General features: G+C 42.3%; 2 protein-coding genes across 2 annotated transcripts; both read right to left on the bottom strand.

The window, feature by feature from the left end:
• Positions 1–3834: 3834 nt before the first annotated feature.
• On the bottom strand, positions 3835–9600 carry LOC135466261 (glutamate receptor ionotropic, kainate glr-3-like). The gene is made up of 6 exons (XM_064743672.1): positions 9553–9600; positions 7066–7302; positions 6031–6134; positions 5740–5827; positions 4865–5177; positions 3835–4070 (listed from the first exon to the last, which is right to left on the bottom strand). Exons 1-6 carry the CDS (start codon positions 9598–9600, stop codon positions 3835–3837), a joined length of 1026 nt encoding a protein of 341 aa, XP_064599742.1.
• Positions 9601–12264: 2664 nt separating this feature from the next.
• On the bottom strand, positions 12265–16253 carry LOC135466259 (patched domain-containing protein 3-like). Its single transcript, XM_064743670.1, has 3 exons — positions 15257–16253; positions 14145–14345; positions 12265–13844 (listed from the first exon to the last, which is right to left on the bottom strand). The coding sequence occupies exons 1-3, from the start codon at positions 16251–16253 to the stop codon at positions 12265–12267; spliced, it is 2778 nt and encodes a 925-aa protein (XP_064599740.1).
• Positions 16254–16826: the final 573 nt, after the last annotated feature.

The raw sequence follows: 16826 nt of genomic DNA, 5'->3' as shown, positions 1-16826 counted from the left end.
ACTAGACAACGACAGGTTTCTGAACTTGCTGATTATAACTTTGTGGTGCAATATCGTCCAGGAAGTCAAATGGGGACGCCGATGGATATTCCAGAAGTTTGAAGACGGATAACCTGGATTTGGTTTGGAACTCAGTGGATGCCTTGTCTGCCAACACAAAGAAATGCATCAGAAAGGCTCAGCAAAACGACCAAGAAATAGGTACTTACCTGAAATTAAAGGGATCACCCGAGGTCAAGTCCGGTATAGACATTTCACATGAAGTGAAGTGCTTGCTCAGGGAAGGGAAACGTCTTAAGGTGGATGATCATGATCTGCTGAATAGACTCACATGTGACCCCCAAGGCAACAGCCGCAAACAGTTTGTACTTCATGCAAAGAATAAGCCCCTTATATACAAGGAACTGCATGAAGAAATGCATCACCCAGGTGGTGAAAAGACGTTGGAATTGGTTTGAGTAAACAACCAATGTAACTGCCTGAAGAACAAGCCACCTAGCAGACTAACTAGAGCTCCACTCCAGCCAATATCTACCACAGCTCCATTTCAGATAGTTGCGTTGGATTTCTTGCATCTAGAAAAGAGGTAATTGTGGATCACTTCACAAGGAATGTTCAGGCATACCCTACAAAGAACAAGAGTGCTAAGACAGCGGCCAAACGTCTCTTCAATGACTACATTTTGCGTTTTGGGCTCCCTCAGCGCATCCACCATGACCAGGGAGGTGAGTTCGAGAACGGGCTGTTCCGGCATCTGGAAAGACTCTGTGGGATGATGAAGCCTTGAACTACCCCTTACCATCCCCAGGGAAATGGCCAGGTAGAGAGAATGAATAGAACAATTCTCAACATGCTTCGAACTCTCCCCGAATCACACAAGTCTGACTTGGCAATCCACCTAATTAAGATGGTATGTGTGTACAACTGTGCCCGAAACGACTCTACAGGATTTGCACCTTTCTACCTACTTTTTGGAAGATCGCCTCGATTACCAATCGACCTAGTATTTGGGACTGAACGGTCAGAACAAGGGACAGAACCAACTACTGTTGTAGACTGGCAGGATGGAATGCAGAAAGCGTATAGTGAGGCCAGCAGACGAATTCAACGAGCGGCGGCGCATTCGCAGAAACAATATGATAAGAAAGTTTGTTTTACTGTTATGAGACCAGGTGACCGTGTGCTAGTGCGGAATATGTCTCAACATGGAGGGTCGGGGAAGCTGAGAAAACGTTGGGAGGAGAGCATCCATATCGTAGTAAAACAGATTGGAGATGAAGCCCCAGTGTACTGTATCAAACCAGAGAGTGGTGATGGGAGGCAGGGAGTTCTTCACCGAAATATGCTCTTGCCTTGCGATTACTTACCTGTTTCTGTTCCAGTCCCCAGCAAGCCTAAACCAACTCGACAGAAACACCGTGAGCCGCGTGCGCAGCGCGCAGACAAGGATTATTCATCACATTCGTTACATGAAGAGGAATATTTCTTTTGCACATATCCGATGACTGAGCTGAACCCCTTAGTACCACCGTTTCGGCCAGGGGCTCTCGCACAGTGGAATCAGTGCGAAGATGACTCTAGTCCTGATTTTCAGCCAACAGTCTTGGAGGATACCGCAGCTATGACCGATGAAGAACCTCCACTACGTCGCTCGCACAGGATTCGGAAGCCTCCAGTACGTCTCACATATGGTGTAGATGGTACTGTTGAAGAGTATTAAGGTGATCTTCTTAAAGAGAAGGATGTGCCTTGAAGTGATCTATGCATTTGTGTGCGAGACTTTTCAAACGTTTATCTGTTTCCATTATTAATTTTTGCCATTTGTCAATATGACTTGGTAATATGAGGTGTAATATACCTAATATGTAGCCTGAACTACTGTGTTCTACTTTATCACAATATACTGAATGTCTTCTACTATAGAAGTAGAACGGGTTAAAGTCTGTAGTATCTGGAACTGAAGTGGCAACATGTGTTTTGGTTACACTTAGAATAGACAATAGTGGTGCAGACCTGTATTACTGCCTTATTGTATGTAATTGTTGATCGCTTTATGATATGTAACTGTTGGAAGGAACATTTGTATCTTGTTTGGCCAGCATTTTTACAGTTCTGTAAGGTACCCAAGTGTCATAGTTATAAAGAAAATAATACTAGTCATATTTGCGATCACGTGGTATCAGCCCATTGTAATCTAGTGACCTATTCTCTGTATTTCTCATTCATTTTAGACGGGGTGGGTGTAAGGTAGTGTTGTAGTGCCCCCCTCTCCCATCTACACATTTTTCTTTTTCTTAAATATACACCTACGCTGAATATATTATTATATTTAGTAGTCCGTTTCCGCTATGTAAGTTACGAATTTGCAACAATCGTCGGGGCACTTGCCGGGCGTTGATTTCAGAAAGAACACCGTGGCTTTGCCTTCCCTGTTTCTTTACTGGAAATATTGCTGTTGCATGTATTTCCAGAGGGAGTCCATATGTGATGTCCTGTACATCTAGTGGCTTGTGTATGAGCTGCCTCATTCCCTCATATATATATATATATCCGGTGTTACACTAGCATGACTGTTAAAACATTTTTTATTAAGATAAACACGGCCTTGGACAGAAAATGTATACATTCGTCAGTAAAACTGGACGCTGAGCACTCCATTTACAGAGGAATGGTTCGATGTAAATTTTCTGGCATGATACTTCTTCGATGGAGCTCTACAAATATGGACGCATTTTTCTAGTGCAAACGGACCTTTTGTTAAAAGCAACGTTAATCCAAAGCCAACGAAAGAAATATTAAATTTAAAGTTGCTGAATGTTCGTGAAGAAACATCATAAAATGGAGGTAATTTCCCATGAACCGGTCTGCATACTCAAGTAATTCTTTCGATATCATACCCAGCAAAAGAAACAAGCAATTTGAAGAGTTTCGAAGCAAAACATATCCAGCATCAGTTTAAGGCGTCATAACAATAGCTATGTCAATTGCAGTCCATATCAGAATAAAAACTGTAATAATGTTGTAGTAAATGGACAAAACTCGAACTTCACTTAAGAATAACAAAGAAATTTGAGAAAGAGAAGAAAAAGAAAGTTCAAAAGCAGGACATAACACCACTATGATAATGGAGGAAGTCGTCGGAAATTTTAACTTCAAACCATGTAACAAATTTTAATTCCATACAATGTTTTAAAATTTAGTTTGAAAAAGTTTCTGGTGACGGAGTGGAAGACAGTCGAACTGACACACCACGTATAAACCTATAGTACTCTCCGGTACCTCTCCGGTACCTCTCCGGTTGGAGACTAATAAAACCGCTCCAGTCGTTAAAATTATGTGGTCAGAGCGACGAGCAGGGATCTCCGTGGCCGAGGTGGTTAGCACGCCAGCGCGGCGCAATGAGCCAAGAGCCTCCCAGCAATGCGGTCGCTGGCTTCCTCTCCGGCCGTACTTGGGAAGGTCTACAGCAACCTGCGGATGGTTGCGGGTTTCCCCCGGGCTCCTCCCACTATACCGCGTGGGGCCGTTGTATAAGTGAAATATTTTTAGTACGGCGTAAAACACCAAGCAAGTTAAATAAAATAAACAACGACGAAAACAGCTAAGTACGGAGCATCTTTTGGAGACCAGTGTAAATGAATAGAGCCTTTGTATAAAACTTCTACGATAACTACAATTTTAACAAATTGTGTAGACATCCTAACGTTCCAAGATTAAAATATAACTTGCCAAAATAATACTACCAAAGTTCATTCACCTGAATAAAACGAAAGTAGATTTGTTATTTTTGTTAACATTTTGAGAACTATTTTATTGTTATTATTTCTAAAATTGTTATTTATATGGTATTACCTTGAAATACATTTGTTCAGTTCCAGATCCAAAAATACCATAAGAGTATTCCGTCTGCTTTATCATGGATGCCACACTATCAAACGGAAGCTGCGTGGTGTTGGCACTGAGGGAGGCAATCAACATGGCACTATAAGTGATGGAGAACACCACAGAAAACATCCACCAGGTAGCTATAATCGTTTTTCCTGTTGAAGTCGCTTGTTGAACTCGAGATCCTGAAAGGGAAGAAAGCTTTTGTTAAATGAGAAAAGATCTTTCGGACAAGGATAGTGCAGAATTTAGATTCTGAAGCTTGTCGTGCTTTAGCAAATACAATAATATAAGCATTGCCAGTGACTGATGCAAAGGATGTTTCCCAAGTAAATTCCCGCCAGGACTGCAAATAGCTGACGAATTTTATGTCCATATAGCTAATATTTTTAACAATTATATTAGAATCTTTAAGAATCTGTTAGAGGTTGTGATGTTGAAGTTATTGATGAGATTTTTGCTGTATTGTATTGTAATTCGATCTGAATTGAAGTGTGTATAATGTGTGTGTAATACCAGCATACCAAAAAACTAGGGAAGAAAACATCTCGCCTAATCCATGGCTTTCTACACATGGTAATGAGATAATTTTCTTTCATATTCACTTATCATCAATTTAACGTATTTGTGAACACTATTCATGTGTTTTTGACTCTGACCGTAGTACGGGCTACGCGATAATCAATCAGCTCTCACGTTATTGTTGCACACAAAGCCATATTTGGCGTGCAAAGTTTGAAAGGGCGACAAAATGGCAAAAGCTGGTGTTACTACGCTGAATGGCGGCCATGTTGGTTCTCTAACAAAAGAATTTCATCGTCTCTCCTGGGACATGACTTGCTCTGAACTACGGAATTCTTTTGTCATGGCCTGTCATGGTCACGAGTCCGTCATCTATACTCACACTCATTGCACCCAGTTCTCCTGACTGGTAACTATATATTTATTCTCTGCCATAGCTGTTCGGTATAAGCTTTACCTTGCGCAAGAATCGCTCCCAGCAGTGTGAACACTTTGGTAACAAAGCAACTTGTCAGGGACTCCGGTTGATGTCCGATAGGCACAGTCATAGAGGAGAGGGTAAGGATGACAGATAACAGGCATATGGTGCCCAATAGAAGTCCCGTCACTGCTAAGTCCAGCATGTCGAACAAGGCCAGCCATATCCGGGGTCTTTGACGCGGATCCAGTATCCACATGGTGATCGAGATCTCGTCATAGATCAGACTGAAGTCCATGACGGCGGTACGTTCAGGCTGGTGACCTAAAGCCCCAATGATTAAGTCTTTCTCCTGTAAATATAGTAACGAAATAGAGGTCATAGTTTATTACAATTGGGTTGAACAGCGAGTTCTTCATCTTTCAAAAAAAAAATGGACGTTTCCTGTAAATGTGTGTTTTTTTCCTTTTCAAAATACCACCTGGCACCACTACAATGGTGGTTGTACACTAAAATGGTGGGAGCGAGGCGCAAAAACCCAGAAGCCTTAGCAATGCATCGCTGTGAGTTCAAATTCAGCTCATGCTGGTTTCCTCTCCAGTCGCACATGGGAAACATCCTGGGGATGGTCGTAGGTTTTCCCCGGGCTCTACCCGGTTTCCTCCCACCATAATGCTGGCCGTCGCCAGTGAAATATTCTGGAGTACGGTGTAAAACACCAATCGGCCAAACAAGGCAAGTGATCTTATACGATAGACTGCAGAACACGTGTGTCGTCACCCACTTATTGTCACCAAAGCAACACGAACGTCGTTGGCCACTTATTATCACCATGGCAACACGAACTGTGAGAACAGTGACCATTACACTTCTGACGCACATTACTTGGCCAACTGATATTAACTAGCTCTTACCCGTCTCTGAAGAAGCCCCACCATGCCAGACCAGTTTCCGTCTTCACAAGTTTGTCCCCAACCATCATGCTCATATTCCAGAACATACCTGTCACAAATATCCTGGTTTAGAAATTAGCAGTAAAGTGATAATTTGTCCATAATTTAAAGGCTATGATGTTATCTCAATATTATCCGTAATGTTCTAATTAAATTGGGTTCATTGTTTGGCATTAACAAAATAATTTGCGGAATTTTATCAGCTGGGACGCCTCATTCATATGCAGAGACGACCGTTGACTGTGAACTTACGTGAAGTTTAGCAGCTGTCTGACTTCCTCCAGCAGATCAAGGGAGAATCCCGTGACGTAATAGCTGCCATTAGCATGCGCACTCTTGATTATGTACGGTGGCCACTAAGTAACATAAAAATCAACAGAGCTGAATGTTCACACGTAGCTGTAGCTCTAACATTATCATCCCCAAATAGCGTGACTAACGACCACAGCAATATAAAGATTTTTTTGATCTGTTAAGGTAAGCTTTGATTTCGAGTTCACATTTTCTGTTGAAACTCTTTCTCTTGTTTCTGTTATGTATTTTCCCTTACTGTGACACACTCTAGGCTTGAGAAATTTTGCTACATAAAGATTTATTTCCGGCTAGGCAATGTTTGGAAGACATGCGTTGTTCTGGAATGAACGTATATGCTGTATTAACACATGATAATATTGCACTAATTATTTTCACAAACGGGGATGACAAAAAGATGAGTTAAATGTATTGGGGGACTCCCTAACCTGTGCCCTGTTGTTCAAAACTGTTCAAGGACTTAATACCAGGTTTAACTTTATATTAAGTCTTCAAATTTGTACTTCGCCCAAAAATGATTGGGTAACAGTATATTAAATATAAACTAAATCTGCTTCTTTTCAACTCTCATTTTGAACAACTTCTTTAGATGCTGAATTGGGCTAAAATCTTAAGTATAAAATTTGACTTAATACGATCATTAGCTAATACACTTTCGAACAACTGTGCCCTAGTGGTTAGTGTGTCAATGACCCAGGAGCCTTTCACCAATGCGATTGGGCGGAAATCAAGTCCTGCCCATGCTGGCATCCACTCCGATAGTAGGTGTGGAGCAACTTGCTGATGGTTGTGGATTTCTCCGGGGTTCCTCCTGCTACAATACTGGCGGTCAAGGTACAAGTGAAACATTCTTGAATGACTGAATGAATGCCTGGGCTTTACCGCTATACTTAACAAATGTTCAGTCGAAGAGGATCCATTAGGTGTTTTTACATACACTGTGGCTATAGATTGCATGGCCTGACGCTATCTTACCGGATCTGTGATCACCCTCAACTGAACACCTTGTAGATCCGGGTACCCCTGGTGGGTTCGTTCTTCTAGAGTCTCGGGGATACAGCTTGCGCTTTTCATCGTATTCGTCAGACTGATAATCGTAGACTTTTCCACTTTATCCAGATCGTCGTCGAGCAATGCTCGTTTATGCTGGGCTGTTTGATGAAAAATTTCCTGTTGCAAATGACAACCGATTTTGTGGCCAGTACCACGTGTCTGAAAATAAAAGTAAACAAAACATGCCACTTTCCTGTTGCTTGTTCTTTGTCATTGCTTCAACTTTTTGGAGCCTGATCCCAGATAGTTGTCAATTATAATTAATTGGTAGTTTACGCCGTAATTAAGAATAGTTCAGTTATGCGATGCTGGCTGGCATTGTGGTGAAAAGAAACCGCTCATAGATGGGGAAACCGACGACCATCCGTAGGTTACTGGCAGACATCGTACGACATGAGAGGAAGCTCCAGAGATAATATCCTGCGCTAGCACGGTAACCACTCGGCCACGAGGGAATTTACTTCGTGCAAACAACATTACTCAATATATGGATTGGATGAGGGTTCTTTGAATAGTTAGATATATAGATCTGTTCTTTGCTCTCGTAAGCATACTGTATATTGTTCGGTAATATTCACATAGCTGATATGAGACTATTTTACTCTTTTTGTTACTTTTTAGCGATGTTGACCAATGTTTACTGGTGGGCGATTCACCGTTCTTAGCTATGTAGTTGGCAAACTTGAATATCTATGTTGGAGTTCAACATCTTTCAGTTATTTTGCTAGAGGAGAAAATCGAACAGTACATGGGCGGAGCCACATCTATAGTTCGGCTAAGAGAATTTTCCGGCGGCACATTTCATTCATATTTATATATAGTCCCAAATGTGTTTCATGAGATGAATTCGCGACCTTATTGGTCATATGTCGATTGCCTTTACGATGTCCCTATTCTATCATTTTGGAGAGGATTCCCATACACAAGAGATAATAAACGTATCACTAAATGGGTTTTCAATGTGAGCACTTTTAGGAGAGGAACATGAAAAGCGTCAGTTTTGATGCTCCAGTCAGGCAGCATCGTAATTATATTCGCACTGAGACTAGCCTGCTATAAAAGAACGCAGTCGTCCACGTTCCAAAGTTACAAAGAATATCGGCGTAGCACAACCCAAGGTGAAAACTAAACGCGAAGTTGCACACGTCCTGTCATTGTCATCACCGTATACCGGTATTATGCAAAAGAAGATAGCATGTCACAAAGAGTTGAAATTCCGACAAAAGAAGTTGAAAAGTCAAAATGGCAAGAAAAAAAAGTCGAAATGTCGACATAAGAAAGTTAAAATCGCAAGAGTAAAAATCGAAATTTCCAGAACGTCGAAATTTCTAGAAGAAACTAAAGCTTTTGACTTACGAAAGTCAAAATTTCGATAAATTGTAAACAGTGGATTAACAACACTGGCTACACAACATTCGAGCATACAGTCATGGCATGACGTCATCATTTTGGACACAAAAGTGGCCTACAGGCGAGCTGGGACTCAATATTTCTTCCTTCTGATGTACAGGGGCTTTGCACATAACGCTGTGGTCTCATAGGGGGGAAAATCCAATTTTTAGCAAGTTGTATTTATTTATTTGACTGGTGTTTTACGCCGCACTCAAGAATACTCCACTTATACGACGGCGGTCAGGATTATGGTTTGAGGAAACCTAGCAGAGGCCAGAGGAAACCTCCGACCATGTGCAGTTTGCTGACAGCAAGTTATAGCAGAATTGCATTCTGGAGATCTCTTAAATATGATTGCTGTCAATACTGTTTTCTCAAGTGTGCGTTTTGTGTGCGCTCCAGCCTGAACCCGAACCACATTAATTCATTAGCTGGTTGTAGTTTTCAGAATTAAAAACCTACTTACGCGATGTTTGCTCCTTGTGTCAGAAAAGGCAGATGTATGTTGTTTGACTCTCTGGACAACGTCTAACCACAACGAATCACACTGGACACCAGTCACATTACCTGTAATTGGAAGATTCAGTTACAAGTAGGTCTTTTGAGTGTCAGCTTAAAATATGTATGTAGGTATACCAGAAGTCAAAACAGCATCTTCCTTGAAGTCGGGAGGCCTGGGATCAAACCCTGGTCGAGCCATATTAAAGACTTTGAAAATGTTGCTGCCTCACTTGATGCCCAGCACTGAGATGTTAGAGTCAGGAAACAAGACTGGTTGGCCCGGTGTCAGTACAGTATGACTGGGTGGGGGTGCCATATCTAGTGTCTTCGGTATGATAGTTCAGAGATTCAGAAGTTTGTAACCAATAAAATCATACATCACTCGATTGTCGAGTCGAGCAGTCAGATTCGACTAGTCGGATGAGAGCAATACATGCGCTATTTCATGCGATCGTTTTACGTACAAAATCATTTTACGTGAACTTTATGGAGTAGATTTCTAGCATAGCCACAAACCTGTATTGTTCCACGCTGCAGAAAGTTCACATCCTGACGATATGGCATTCAGGCAAAAGAACACGATGCTTCCCAGTCTTAAGGTCGTCTGACACGCTTGCTTCATTTGTTTTGGAGTCGTGGTGTGACCCTACGTACAGATGTTGCAGTGAATAAGAAACGCGATTTTTTTAAGGCAACTCTGAAGGAATGAAACTCAAGAAGGGTTTGTCAGGATGTCATTCGTCCGTATTCCACTTTCCCACGTGAGGGTGATTCAAGACCATGCTAACACAAGGAGTCTAAGACTGCCCCACGCTAACTTTCATGATCCACCGGAGAACCACACTGTTGTTTCTCTCTCGAACATTCCCACAGAAAACCGGCTTTCTGTTCCAAAGCCTGGAGATCACATCACATATTACCGTTTTGATAAGAGCGTCCCAGACATTGCCCTTTGTGTGCAGACCAGGATTCCAGGCAAAAAAGGTCAGACTATATTGTTAATTTGGGAACTCACAAAGTGGCGCAAAATCTGTTAATACAGGCAGCACGCGGAATTAATGGATCTTATGAACAGTCTAGCGAACTATTTTTTGTCTCCACGCTCCCACAGGCCCTCACCCCACAACACATACACAAGCACATTCAAACACCACGCCGACTGTTTGCCCGGTAACCAATCCTGTGCGCATCATCAAAGAGTTCGTCAGTAGACGAATATTTCGCTCGTTTTTTTACAGAAATGTCGGCTGGTATTGCTGCTTATAAAAGGAATTAATTTGTATCTCGTTGTGGAATCAAAGTGACGCCTCTCGTTTTTAGCATTCCTTTGGCATTACGGTCCAAAATTACGTCGATATATATCCTCGGTTTGTGAGCCTTGGGTTTTGTTTGAAATAACATGTAGAAAGGGTGGAATAAATGGATACCAGTCTGATAGACGGTGTGGTCATGGAGGACAGACAGCTGCGTCAACATGGATTATACGCTCTCGAGGTAAAGTAAATCTATAATGCAGCTAATACTCAGTACAGACACGATTTGCTACAGAATAATTATTATTTAATTGTAGTCATCGTCAGAAAATATCTGGAAATAATAGTTGAAAATCTTATAGGATTAGGTTTAGTACTCACAACTTATAATGTCAGCTTTCATTATACAAGTATCTGTTTGCCTGGCTGAATAATTGTTTTTAAGTCTCACATCGGCCAGCTTTACGTATTTAGGTCCAGAGCACGAACGACATACCACTCTTTCCATCCCCCATACTATTATATCTCATTATATCGACAACATTTGCTCCACTTATTGAGTTTGTAATTAGTTGCCGGTGGTCTTCACATAAAAGTTTAACGAAAACAATGTTTACAATGATGTGAGTCACAAATACCAGTAATTTAGAGCGTGTACAAACATCCCAATTAATGACGCACTGTTACTGCTTAGCATTAAAACACCCAGCCCATGAGCGGATCATGGCCGAGTGTTCAAGACGCTCGCGTAGGTCTCTCATCACGTGGGTTTAATCTCCTTCTCAAATAGGGAATTTTATAGGGTTCCTCTTCTCTCCCTTTTCGCAGGTCATTGATGGCATTAAGTGGTCAACGGGTCCGTCTTCTGTAGTCTTGCATAACGTTCTCTGTACACCAGTTGCCTTCTACCAACATGATGTGTGTCACACGTGGAGTTCGCAAGTAACTGTCAGGTGTTGATAACTTATTTAGGAAACTCCCGTTTAAAGCATAAAAAACACTGGCCGCCGTCGTATATGTGAATATTTGAATATTTTGCACATCTTCATTGGCTGGACTGGCTTGGGAAACTGAACAGTACCTTAAAATCCCTAGGTTTATGGTGATATTTTCTTTTTTATTCAAGTTGGTGTGAAGAATTTCTGTGATGGAATGGTTAGGACACAATATGCCAGTCATTTCTCTGCGACATTTTCTCTAGAAATTTGATCAAATCTGCCCCAGTTCACCGAGGAACTGGCAGCTGACATCTTAAGAGGGAATAGAGAGGGAGCAAGTGTGCGTGTTTTGCTGTTCTATAGTCACTGGCAACTCCCTCGTGAGGCAAGTCTCAAACAAAAACCAAGACATACTGGTAGGTCAATGAAGGTATTTTATTCAAAATAGTGAGTATGATTAACACTGGCAAAGTCAGATGCACTGAGGGTTATAAGCAGAAACTACTGCCAAAGCCATACATAAACATTTAGATTGAAATTTACATTGCATGACATAATATATTACAATTTCAATAAGACACGTTTAGTTCACTGACAACTAGATATCCCAAAATGTGGTTATGGAGAATTACACGATTTCAGTGACGCAAGACTTTGGATACCGCATGCAGACAAAAAACTCACATTTTTGAAATGAAAGAGATGAGTATACTATAAAAATCTCGGTTATTGCTTATGAGTATAATTCTGTACAACAGGTGATCCTCCGCACAAATGTTTATCCGGAAGCTATCACGAAAACAATAGATGTAGAAACGAAACCAATATGCAAATGTTAGTGAAGGCATAAGTTGATATTGTGATCAGACGAATAGATCTTAACTATCACGCCACTCTTGAAAATTGTGTTGCATCTATACTATTAAGCAGGTTTCCTGGCGTTTATCATCGCTGTTTGCCAATCAAACTGATCAGAATTACCATTTCTGAATTAACATTGACAACCTTTACCCATTTTAATGTTGCAAAACCTTTGGCTAATGAGACCCACTGGGCTCAGATGAGGTTCCACCATTGACTGCAGTTCTTCCATTAACTGACAATCCTCCATTAACTGGGGCATCACTACTAGCAGGGGTGTCAGCTTTCATACGCGTAAAATTGTCGTCCAAACCTTTACTGGCCGTGAGTTGTGGCATGCCATCATCAGGAGGAGGACGATTAAAGCCTTTATTCTTGTTCTTCTCAGGCAGAGGTGGCACCACACGAATCTTGTCTATATTGACACCTCGACCAGTCGGCATAGGCCCAATGCAGGAGAGCAGGACCGGCAGGAAGAAAAGCGCGTGAAGGAAACCGAAACAGTGAACCAAAATCATTATCCTGAAAAAGGAGCTGAAGATGTAGGATTGAGATCCAGCCAACATAAGGATGCCCAGCACCGAGGACACGGCACCGTTCAGGATGGGGCCTCCCATCCGGCCCAGTGCGGTGGCCACGCGCGCGTGTCGTCCTGCCGCTTCCGCTTGCATGTACGCATGACAAATGTGAGCGCAGTAATCCACGGAGAAGCCCACGGACATCACCAGATGGATCATCGTAATGGAACTGAGGGTTAAGCCCCACCAGTGCATGAAGCCTATCACACCCGCCAAAATGGAGGAAATGGCCAGAGTTATGTAGATCACCACTAGGGGATGGGGCATGAAGATAACGGAAATCACAAACATGGAGGCGACGGCGACACCTACAGTTAAAAGTGTGTTGGGCAGCACCGCCACGTATTGCTCGAAATATATATACCATGGCACGTAGGCGATGATATTGAAGCTGGCTGAGTCTGCCTTCTCCCTGGCCCACAACATGCTTCTCCCTTGTTCTAAGTTGTGCTTCACATTTTCCGTCTGGACGTAGGTGCGTGAAGCGATAATTTTTGATTTATCTGGGTTGAATACGATGTCATTTATGAATCTAGGAACATAGAGAAGAAAGTTGTCTCTCAAACTCGAGATGAAGGCTTTTTCAGAGGAGTCATCGTAAAACGGTGATCTCTTGTATTCCTCCAACCATGACAAGTAGAAGATGTCGTTGAAGCTGTCGTCCTTCCTGATGGCGTGAACCACCCTAGATAACTCCTCTTGTGTACTCTTCTGTCGGTAATCCACTTCGTCTGTCACGTACAAACCCACCAAAAACCTGGACTCATAATGCTGGTTCATCCACTGACTGTAGTTAAGGTAGTGGGAGGTGGGGCTCACCAAGTTTTCTAGCAGTAGTTTCTGTTGGAGGTTGTACACGCCCCAGATAGACACCCCGAGGTAACCCATAAATACCAAGACAATGAAAGCTTTAACGGGCCTCAGAAGGATGAATTTGGGCAGCACAGAACGCGGTCCCCTTTCACATATTGACTCGCTAGCCTCCCTTGTTTTGGCCGGAGCGCCAGCACACAAGCACACTTTGCAACCCGACGCTCCACTTTCTCTCATCTTGTCGAACTGTGGCACGGTCAAACAGGTAAGACAATGCCGATTCGCCTTCTCTCGCTTCCCGTGAAGAGCAATACATCCGGCGAAAAAGGTCACGTGGTTGAGGTAGCACAACAGGACGGCTACGCCTGCAAACGTATCAAACAAAGTTCATTTTTATTCATAGAAAATGGCACATTTGCAATTAGTTGTTCTCATGAATACAATCCATGAAGTCCTATAAAAAAATTCCTCATCGATGTTAAAAGTCGGTTCCGTCAAAGACAGCGTTGAGACAGAGGTTGATTAGTGGTTTATTAATTTTTATGTGTCTGACCACCTGTTTGGGATCTTTTTATTTGCACGAGATCTTGATCCAAGAAAACGGAAACGGAGAAAAGAAAGAAAAGTTTCTTGCAAGCAATCATTTCATGGGAAAAGATTCTTACCTGTGTACACACAGAACATCCTGATGCTGGGGAAGACACTAATGATGCCGACAACCATGGCCACGAAGTCAGTGAGAGAGGTGAGAGTGATGGCCATGCCGCTGGTTCTAAGGGTAGCCCCCAACCTCCGGGGAATGTCCTCGTCATACTCGCTGTTTAGCCAACCCGCCATCATCACAAATGTGTCATCAATACCAATACCTTAAAGAGAAAAGGTGTGGAGTTATGTATTTTGATACCGTGATAGTTCCGTGTGCCGCTAACCTGGTAAAAAAAAAAACAGAAGCAAATATGAATATATTCATATCCCAACACCTAAGGAAGACAACTGACATTCCACTGTATAGCTGGGAACGACAAGTGGCATAGTCATGACAAAAGGAGGAGACGTTACATGAAATCCAACCGGTATTTCCATGAACTGCCAATCTAGATTCTTTGCAGATATAACAGCCGGTATTGTGAAGATGAGATTTGTAGTTCGATTGTTCACACAACATTTGTTACATTATCGACAATACATTTATGTATAAACATTTCACAAAGCTGTCAAAAACTCCGTAATACTCTGAACGTTTGAAATATGTGATATACCACATAGTGGTGAAAATTCACTTAATAATAATTCTTGGCGTTGTGAAACAAAGGTTTCCCAAAGTGTGTTACGTATCTTATATCAGAGGGAGTAAAGTGGAAACCGATCGTTTCGTGCCAACTGTCTCACTTTTGTTGTATCCTGACTTTGAAAACTGATTTGGTGTGTACACAAAGAGAACAGTTTAGCTAGGACATAAAATCACCGTGGAACAACACAGTTCTTAATACAGATAAAATCTAGGGGTCAAGTTGAAATGTAATACAAAATGAAAATATTAAAAAATTCAAGACCAAACACTACGTCATTATAAAAGAAAATTAAACGGCATATAAATAGCAAGATGGACGTTATTCGGTAAAGGGGTTGACCCCTTCAAGACACCACAGGCTTAGAATATAGCCTGCTTTAAGATGCTTTAAATACATTAAGTCATATTCAGAAATAATATAACAACAAGATATTGTCCACCCAGAATGAGAGATAGCATATATAGTGACACCAAAATGAGACTTACCAAGGATGAGAAAGGGCATGATGCCAACAATGTTGGTGAATGGCACTCCGCATGCGCTGACAAGCCCGAAGGCTCCAAGGATGGCCATTAGTACAGCTAGAACCCCGGCCCTGGCTAAGTGAGCCCTTGAGGACACACAGTTACCGCCAGAGGACACGAAAGACGCATACGTTATCATAAGAGCAAAGGTAAAGGAGAACATTCTCACGTCCCCGTCCGTGTTGGCGTCTAGCTCCTTGTCAAGAGACACCGACATGGCGTAAGCCAGTTCCACGTTGTCGAAGTTTGTGCTAATATTACTCATCAACTCCAGATAGGCGAGTTCAAACTGGCTCGACATATTGGCTAACTTCACAGTGTCATGACGGAATGGATACTTTAGTTTCAAGTATTCCGCTTCGATACCATACTTAGAACTGTTTCTCACTCCAGCAAGCAGTCGCTTTAGATTAATTGGCCCCAGTGCCGGAGACAGGAAGAAGGGATATGTAACATTACCAGCATTGTAAGCAGCACGGAAGACGGGAGAGAGGAAGGGCCAACCATCAACGACACATTCCCCAAACCGCCTCGCACACACATCCTCGTACGTGTAGATCTTGTCAGTTGCAGGGTCCGTCACCGTCATGTTAGTGATATGAGAATTGAGCTCTATCAGATCATAATAAACTGCATCCGACAACACATTGGCACCGTCCTTTGACTTGACGTACAAATCCGCAAATCTCCCATCGTTCGTTTTCTGGTAACCGAAGTAAGCGTCACCACTGCGGTCGACAAATAGTTCCTCTATTACTTTTTTGTCCTGGGTAGAACGACTGTTTTCTGGTGTGTAGAGCCTCTGCATGTCATTGGAAACCGTCAGCCGGAGCAAGCCTATCCCCAGGAGGCCATTGACAAGAATACAACCCAAGATGAACACCCAAGGATATCGTCCCACTTTCTCGCCATACCAGGCAAAAGCACGGCCAAACGCGGCGTCCACTTTTAGGTACATCTTTCGCGAGGTGTTGTTGTTGAGCTCTTGCAGATGACAGCACCCTGTAGAAAGCAATCATAAGTGATGAACAGTTTATGGAATTACTGCTCCTCGAGAAGAATTGTTCGCAGTTTACAAATGTAATGTGAGAAAAACAGGTCACGTGGACATGTTTAGTTTTGAGGATATGATCCTCGGCAGAACTCACGTGGTTAACAATGGATTTGCCTCGGGAGAAACTCACGACAGCCATCTGCATCACGGAGATAAATTAGAGTACTACCTTTCATATAGGGGACCTTGCTCTGATGAACTGGAAAACATTTTGCAGGACAAAGATCACAGGACATCAGTGAAATCGATTTACTGATTTATGTATACACTTATTTATTTAGTTGATTGTTAACGTCATATTAAAACCATACTCATGGTGGAGGGTAGGGGTGAGAGGTGGCTCTTGGTGTAGTTGTTACAGGTGCATGGCTTTCAATCGCGATACAAGCATGATGACACATGAAATTTGTACATGGCTCTTATTGCTTATGGGGACAATGGTGACAAGAACTGGTGGACAACTTCTCTTTAACCAAT

The sequence above is a fragment of the Liolophura sinensis genome, chromosome 6 (assembly GCF_032854445.1).
Source record: "Liolophura sinensis isolate JHLJ2023 chromosome 6, CUHK_Ljap_v2, whole genome shotgun sequence".
NCBI classification, from domain to species: Eukaryota; Metazoa; Mollusca; class Polyplacophora; order Chitonida; family Chitonidae; genus Liolophura; species Liolophura sinensis.
This window is presented reverse-complemented; position numbering and strand designations above follow the sequence as displayed.